Source organism: Adiantum capillus-veneris, chromosome 15 (assembly GCF_014529385.1).
Source record: "Adiantum capillus-veneris isolate H3 chromosome 15, ASM1452938v2, whole genome shotgun sequence".
In the NCBI taxonomy this organism is placed as follows: domain Eukaryota; kingdom Viridiplantae; phylum Streptophyta; class Polypodiopsida; order Polypodiales; family Pteridaceae; genus Adiantum; species Adiantum capillus-veneris.
The window spans coordinates 35,274,694-35,283,356 of record NC_140945.1 but is presented as its reverse complement, the minus strand read 5'-3'; the positions used below and the strand labels follow the sequence as shown (position 1 = coordinate 35,283,356).

The following is an 8,663-nucleotide window of genomic DNA, read 5'->3' as shown; positions in this document are numbered from 1 at the left end:
ATGTAACCTTTGCTTCAAGTGAACTTTTCGTGGTTCTGTATTGGAGCTGTTCATTCTTGCTAGTATCTCCCATGCTTCCTTTGGAGATTGAGCCTTCTTCACATGTGGTATAAAGAAGTCACTAATGCATAGTGAAATCCAATGCATCACTTTCCTTGAATTCTCGATCCACTTCTTGTAAGCTTCTACTCCTGCTTGCCATGTTTTATGTGCTTCAACATTCTCTCTATTTGGTTCCAAACCAACCTCTGGACACTCTTGTTCACCTGTAACATAATCCCATAAACCTTTGCCCATGATAAAGTTCTCCATCCTGTAAGACCATATGCTGTAGTTCTCTCTGGTCAGCTTCTCTCCAACAATCTGTGTGACTTGAGTTGAACTTTCTGCCATCTTCACTCTCTCAATTTCTTTCAAAGGATTTTGACAAAATTTCGGCAGAGTTTTGTTTGTATTTGGACAATATCTCAAGTGACAATCTCAACCAAAGTACTCATAAACACTGACATAAAATCTCTCACTGCCAAGGGAAAATCCACTGACTCACTTTGCCACAGACTGACTCAGTACTATGCATAAATACTCTAAAACAATGTCCACATGGACCTGTATGCAAATGCAATCCATACGCTGTCCTGTACCACATATCCATACATCCACCTTCTTCCCATAGTCGTAAACGACGTATGAGGTCTTTCGCGGGGCCAGTCGGGGGTTCGCTCCAGTACCTAATCCACCTTGCCAAGGTACCAAAGCTCCCAAGGCAAGGCTTCAAAAAACCTCACTCGACCCTCACAAAGGCTGCAGTTTTCCAAAATACATTGACTGCATATCCATACATAACCACAAAGTACTCAATCTGACAATATAACCGCCTCAACTTCTTCCCACAACCTTTCTTACATAGGCGGCTGTCCATAACGGACCCACAACAACCAAACATAATCTTCGATAACACAATGTCATGATGCAAAAGCTCTATGTCGCTCTCCAAAACCTGTGTAAATGCTGAATTCTTCACCTGTAACCTGTAAATCTACTGCCGAGTGCAAAACTCGACATCTCCTATGCTTGTGTGAACTGGCTGTTTGCTGCAGAAAATTACAGATTTTGGCAAATCTGAGTATGCCAATGCGTCCGGAACGCCCAAAAACATAAAGATAGACTCCTGGATCACTGTATTCCGAGTTCGGGTGAGGGAGTTATGACCAAAAAACCTCTCTTTTTTGCTGTTTTCCGGAGCTGCGGAAACCTGTGTATTGACTGTAGCTCCTCAAACTGAGCTCTGATACCACTTTGTAGAGTGCGCAGGTGATGGAGAAGGTAGGAAAGAAGACTACGCACACACACCAACACAAATCGAGACACACACACACAATCGTTACCCTGTAGCAGCCATTCAACGAGCTGCTCTTCTCTTCTTCTTCTTTGAACTATTATCCAAAGTATATTTACAACATAGTATAGTCAGTGTCCAGCCGCCCATAGCACAATGGGCATATTCTTTAACATCATATTCTTTAACACTTTTGTAGCCTGGTTCTTCATCCTGAAAAAATCACAAATGCCACATAGATACAAGACCAATAGTTAAATGCATTTATGCTTGAACCTGCATGATGCATTTGTATAAACATGCATACACAGTTGATAAAATCTGCATTCATGCTTCAAGCTGCATGATGCATTTTTATAAAGCATTCACAAGGGTGATCAATTAAATATGCACAATGCATATACATTCCAGAAATAAATTCTAAACTTACATATGCATCATTAATAGTTACAATCCATGATTATCCTACCACCCAACAGAGCGTAGACCATATCGCCAGGGGTTGAACCTAGGTCCTTACGCACCCACCCATTCACTTTAACCACTAGGCCAAGCCCCCTTTGGTTATCTTGTCACACATTCAGAGACAAGCATACAACGCTTCTACATCTGCATGAAGCATGTTAAAACATGGATCAATGCTACCTGGAAATGCTACCTAGGAAAACCAGCCACATTCAAATTCAACCAACATTCGAGATAGAATGATTCAAGCTACATGATGACACATACCTGTTGCTGCTCTGCAGGGGATTTTTACTGAAGTTGATGACCAACCCTGCAAAAAGTACTACTGAATTAGCTTGCTGTTGTTGTGATGTTGCTTCTTATTGCTTCGGCTAGTAGAGAAACGCAAAGGAGGGAGGAAAGAGGAAAACAGAAACCTGAATGGCGTTGGCGAGATAGAAAGAGGGGGGAGGAACGAGTGAGACAAAGTGGAAGGGACGAGACTCGAGAGAATATTTGCATTAAGTGCTTGAACGTACCTTGAGGTGATCATTAATGAGTAAGCGCTTTTACTTAGTACACGTCAAATTTTAACCCTTTTTTTCATAAATGCTGAATTTAATCCCACTATTTTAAACGCCTAAGCCACCCATTTTCTAAACCCCAAAAACCATATACTATATAGTGGCAAAAGCGGTCCACCTATACATGCTTTCACCCATATGGAAAGCAAAGAAGAAATGCGCAACTCATGGCATAAGACTAACTGCCCAAAGCAGACAAGTCAAACTATGGGTACCAAAGATCCCATCGCAACTCAAGCCAACCTGCATCACGTATAAGTGGATACCTAAAGTCAAACCACCCGCCACAATTGAAACGACCCGTTCCAATCATCACACAACAGATGGTGCATATCGCACCATAAAAGAACGTTGGGATAGGGGAAATGGGAACACACATAGTACACAAACTAAATGCCTCTCTATAGCCCAATAGATATTCAACACCCCAAGCTACACAGAAACATACACACACGCACACTTTCTGCAACTTGCACTGAACAACCTTGCTTACGAACAACTTTGGCTACACACAATCGCATTTACTGACGCACACACCAATGCACCCATATATGTAAACACACTCATACGGGGAGGCCTCGCAAACCTCGACCGCACACAAAACCGCACTCAATCTGCAACCACAATCAATCTCTCTCTCTCTCTCTCTCTCTCTCTCTCTCTCTCTCTCTGCACACACACACACAAACGACCCGGAGCCACCGCTACCACGGGCACACGGCAAAAAACGAGACGCACACGAGATTGATGGCAAACTCGGCAAAAAACACAAACCAATTATGTATTACATAACCGTTATCCAATACTATGATAGCGACCCTTGGCGGCTACTGCGACCTTTTAACTACATAACCTTCATGCATGCCTTGCAGCTCCATTTTCAGCCTTCCCAGTTTCTGCAGCCGGCACCCCTGCAATTGGCGAGCCCCTCTAGCTCGATCTTTGTCAGTTTTGCAGCTTCTCGTGACTCCAATCACCGCCACCACTTGCAGCATCCCTTGCTCGTGACCATGTCCTTCAGTCGCGACGGCCCGCCACCTCTTCCCTTCCAAGACTTGCCCCTGGCGGTTTTTCCTCTCCTACACCTGTTCCCCCGACTGGATGCTCCCACCTCCTTCACAGATGGCGGACCCTCTTGATAACGGCCTGGCCACTTGTCTTCCCTTCAGCAGCGCCTTCCCCTTTTCAAGCGGCCTGGCAGCCCTCTCGTTTTTTCCTTCTTGTTAGTGGCGGCCCTTTCTCAAGATCTCCAAAAATTTCCGGCCTCAGGCCCTTCCCCATCGCCTGCAGATATCGCCCCCTTCTTCATGAACTGCAGCCCAAGCGGCTCCTCCTCTGTCACCCTCGTTCTCTTCAAGGTGGCCCTCATGTCGCCCTCAACTCTCCTCCTTCTCTATGGCCCTGACCTGCAGCCGAACCACCCTTTTTTGATGCAACTGGCGCAGCCCTCAACCCCTCTGGCTTCATCCTCCTGGCCCTCCAACTTGCTCACCACCCCTGCAAGCTGGCCCTCCAACTCCCTCGGGCTGCCCCCTTTGCTTCTGTCTGCCTCCTCCTCATGCAACTGGCCCCGTCCATGCACCAACCCACAGATGGCGTCCACTCTTCCTCTGCCAATCCTTGGCGCCTTTCCTTATCCCCTGCATGGAACCACAGACAGATGGCGCCCTTTCTATTCACTGCAACTCGCTTTTTTTTTTTTTTGATTAATAGCTTTAAAAAGCTTTTGGGCTTGGACCCCTTGCACACGCAATACATGGCTACCTTTGCTACACCATTTTCCTGCCAGTGGATGCACATACCAGAGCATACCAAAGGAAAACAACCACATTGCTTGTTGACTAGCATCAAGTCTTTAATACCTAGCATAAAAAGAACCCCTCAATTGTCGTATTTTGATTAGAGGATCCCAAACACGACCATAACAATCGTTTTTTTCTTCGAGCTCAATGCGATATCGAACTGATGAATGGCAAAGCACCTTCACTCGAGCACATAAAAAACTTTGAAGCACGGATCCTGATCACCCATCCAACATAAATACCACAACTGCACCACCTTTAAGCCTCCTGACTCATAGAACTCAAAACCCACGACTTGACCTGCAAAGGGCCGCACTTGGCATGCATACCACCGCGGTGCTTGCTTAGAACTGCATCTAATACCTGTCCAAGTACGCTATCATCAATCTGTCTGTCGCCATGCACCTGCTGCTGACACTTTCTCGGGTCGACATGGCTTGGGTGCACCAACGTGCTAAATTGCTACAGGACTTACTCACTAATCATTTGGAACTAAATGCGACAAAATGGTCCATGGATGTCAGTTTTCAAAGAATTTTGATTCAAGAGTACATTGTAAGGACTATTAAGCTCATCGCGTAGGCGTTGGGACAGGATGTGTCAAAAAAGTCTAGGTATGTATAATCCCTTGGGCCATTTTCCCTCTCATTTACATTCTAGACTTTAGAGAGAGAGAGAGCTATGGCTTGTGGATTTTGTCAACATTCCACGCTCTCCTACGCACTGTTTGTCGGCTCTTACTCACTCCAGCCATGATGGGTAAGTTCCTAACTATGTCTAGAAGCGGTTTGAATATCACATTGTCAACCACACCAGTAGTAGCAAGCACGGAAACACAAACCAATCTGGGAACTTTTGGGATCGGGACCACTAATACCGGCCACACTAGATATCGTTATTACTCCAAAATTGAACCAGAGGCTCTTCACTAGTAGGGCAACACATTGCTAGAGTCAAAGATGAAGAATGTGTCAGAAAAACTGACCTGGTATCTTCGGCACGCCAAAGATAGAGGACCCACATCTGGACCAGATTTCACATATGTGTCCGGACTATCATGTTAGGAAATTTTGAAGAGTTAGGGATACATTGGAGGCCCAATCATCAATGAATGACAAAATGACCATAGCCTTAGCGCAAAGCGATATTTTGCACCACAATGAAAAATATTGATCCTTTTAACCTCAAACTCAAAGGGAGTACTCTATATCTTACATTGGAGCTTTACCAACCTTCAGTGGGCATACAACTAGTGACTAATGACTCCAAGTCAAGCTCGACCAAAAGGGAACTGTGTACTGAATCAGGCACACCAACAAGTGCAAGAAACACAACCAAGGGCTTCACACTTCATAATGAACCTAGTAGAAGCTATATGGAACAAGATTAGGGCCTAAATTGCAACAATTTATAAAAATTATCTTAGGCAGGTCGAAGATAATCTGCTAGGATGGAAGCATATTTTGCACATATTTTCACATTGGCATGAGTCCCCTACCCCTACCCCTCACAAAGCCCACATCACACTGGAACACTCTGTTCATGCATAATTACTCTCAAATACACTTTACTTCACCAAATATACTCAAGTGCCCCAAAACTGACTTTTAGCCTGTCAATTTTGAACAGGTAGATTCCGCAATGAAAGATAAAGATACCTTGCAATTTATGGACTTTGAAATAGGTATCGCCGAAGAGGCCAGTCTTCCAGAGCTAGATATTTCTCATGATGAAGCTGGATCCTCCATTCAACCAAAAAGCTTAACTGCTAGAAAGAAGAGGCATTAAAGAAGTAAGTGGAAGAGGAGATCAAGACTATCTGGAAGGAAGCCATGCACTGGGAAGAGCGGATATTGCATTGCATCAATGTCAACCTTCTCACACCATCAAATATCAATGACGCATGGCATCAACAAGCTCTACCCTTTCCCCTCATTCAATTTGAAGTACTCCAAATCAAAGAGAGTCTACTCAAGGATTTCCAAGCAAACTCAACACTAGCACATCCCAAATGCAGGAAGACCTCGCTGAACCGGCACCCCAGGTACCTTCTCTTGTATAAAAATGCGCCAACTCATATCAAGAAAGATCCTGCATAGTGCTCGATACCAAGAGTCAAAAGTTGCCAGCAACATTATCTCCTCCAACAAAAGTGGCCGAATTGGCTCAACTACCCCATGTTTCCACCACATTCAAATAACCAACCCACATAAACAAACATGGTGGAAACATGGTCCTCGACCATTCAACTGTTTCGCGGAATTTTGGATTTAGCATGCATCATGCTGGTAAAGATCACAAAAATGCTCCTAACCTGTTTGTAGAATTTTCATCGTGTAGAGCAAACAGATGCAACATGAATGTCCTTTCTCAAAGGCACCAAGGGCTTATGCTATGATTGTATCACGCCAACCCTCAAAAGAAGTGCTCCATGGATTCTATGCTAGGGTCATGTTTCTATCATCCTACTATATGCAGACATTTAAAGAAGCATTCTACACAAGCTTCTTCACTTATCTGTCCAAGATCTTTGGCCCCATCATCTCCAATAGGCTGCGAGCAAGACTTGTCAGTTACTCCACAATCAAGAAAAGATATAAATTAACCATGCAGTTATGCCCATTGAAGATAAAGAACACCACCTCAGATACCAACAAGGTCTCGAGCAACATGCACAAAGAACAATGTCCAGGAAGCCAGACCACTAATTAGCACCCTAAATAGTTGTGTTGTGGACGACACATGCATAAAGGGGGGGAATGTTAGCTGCTCAGCTAACAAGAGCCAAAGAAAGAGCATCAAAAGGGATGCCACTCATTTTTTAAAAAGCCATTCGATAGTATTAAACCCCTTTGTACTACGGAAAAATCCCACAAAGTCGAAAGCCATTGTAATATTATTGATTGCCAATAAGTCTAAAGGGGTTGAGGGTCTCCAAGTTTGTAATCATATGCAGCCTTTAATATTTGTATTGAGCCCATATAGCTAGGAATTTATTCTGTGAAATTTGGCTAAGGTATATAGCCAACTTTTGTAATTAAAAAACCTAAGTTTTTATATATTGAAAGAAGCATTTGCTGCAGAAGCTCAACATAAGTCTACTATTTCTTTGATTCCTTGTGTCATTCTTGTATGATGTTGCATTGCTATTTTGAGCATACCAACAAGTTTGCAAGTGAAAGCTCTTCTATTTAATGTAAGTTTCTCACGATGAAATTGTTTTTTAAGTCGTGCTGTCTACAAGCTAATTTTGCTCCCTATGCACAATACACGCACCAAAATTGGTTTTTGACCTTAAGAATAGATAGAGAACATCTAGAGGAAGCTGTAGAGTGCTTCGAGTGCCAAAATTGATTGACTTAAAATAGGCTATTTATCGTATGTGCATTTTTCTTCAAGTGTTAGAAATGACATTTGAGCACACGACAACGTTAAGGATACTCTGCTCATACTAGGCATAAAGTTTTGTTGCATTTAGAGACTCGTAGCTATGCCAAATCATCGGATCAAGCTTGCGGTAAGGAAAGTAGCTTTTGATGTTTGTCACACATTTTGTAACATTTAATGCACTAGTAACTTGTGTGTAGCAGAAAATGATAACATAGTGAGCATTTCATTAAGAACAAGTTCCTAATGAGCATAGAGAGAGTACCTGGTTGGAGAAATCAAGATAGCAATTACACCTAGCTAGTTTGGCATAGACAATACTTGAAAAGAGAGAGAAATAGAACAATTGACAACAATTGAGGATTGGATTTACATGGAGCCGGTCCCCCCTTCAGAAAGGCTTTTGTATTATAGCTTCTTCCATCAAGAGAGAATTTTGTACACAACAATCTTTGTGTTCCTTGACAAACGTCGTTGGTGCAATGAAGATGGAAGCTTCATGTACCAAATTATGCTTGAGAAAACACTCATAGTGGACCTAGAATCACTCCCAATACCTCACACACTTTCAAAGATGGTGAGAGCTAGCACGGAATGAGGAAAGATGAAGAGGAAGAAGATGTGTCTTACAAGAAAGAAGTATTCTCCTCACATAAGCACTCTTATAGCATAGCTTAGCTTAGTAATTAGCATGGTAGAGGAGATGAGCATGCCATTGAACCTTAGCTCTCGGTTGGATTTGCATTCCATAGCCAAGTGTTGTTGGTGTAGGCCTCTACTTCTCAATGCTTGGAGAAGCAGATGGAGTTCTTGCTCAACACATGAGTTGTCTGTGTATGTAGAAAAATGAGTTAGACTAAACATGCCAACTCTCTCTCTTCTTGGTTGACCCCCCTTCCCATTTGCTCTTGATGGCTTCCCATTGGCTCCTGCAAAAATTAGCCAATAGCAATTAAGAGGCATAGTTGATAGTCTTGTGACAAGTGTCCCCTTTCCCCTTTTGTGAGAGCTTTAGATAATTAAAATAATTTATTTAAACTCTCATTGGACCTTTTAGTCTTCTAGCTAATAAGAATCAAGCAAGCCATTGGGTTGCTTGATGCTCAT

General features: G+C 43.0%; 1 protein-coding gene across 1 annotated transcript; it reads right to left on the bottom strand.

The window, feature by feature from the left end:
* Positions 1 to 480: 480 nt before the first annotated feature.
* Positions 481 to 3,984, bottom strand: LOC147440513 (uncharacterized). Its single transcript, XM_086530226.1, has 3 exons — positions 3,221 to 3,984; positions 2,069 to 2,114; positions 481 to 1,549 (listed from the first exon to the last, which is right to left on the bottom strand). The coding sequence occupies exons 1-3, from the start codon at positions 3,360 to 3,362 to the stop codon at positions 1,468 to 1,470; spliced, it is 270 nt and encodes an 89-aa protein (XP_086386352.1). The 5' UTR covers positions 3,363 to 3,984; the 3' UTR covers positions 481 to 1,467.
* Between the last annotated feature and the right edge of the window lie 4,679 nt (positions 3,985 to 8,663).

What these genes read in the sequence shown, in the direction of transcription:
- LOC147440513 (XM_086530226.1), bottom strand. Translation starts at nt 3,362, where the DNA reads ATGCTGCAAGTGGTGGCGGTGATTGGAGTCACGAGAAGCTGCAAAACT. An exon ending in GCTGCAAGGCATGCATGAAG is followed by an intron (nt 2,115 to 3,220) that starts GTTATGTAGTTA and finishes TACTTTTTGCAG; the next exon opens with GGTTGGTCATCAACTTCAGT. An exon ending in CCCCTGCAGAGCAGCAACAG is followed by an intron (nt 1,550 to 2,068) that starts GTATGTGTCATC and finishes TGATTTTTTCAG; the next exon opens with GATGAAGAACCAGGCTACAA.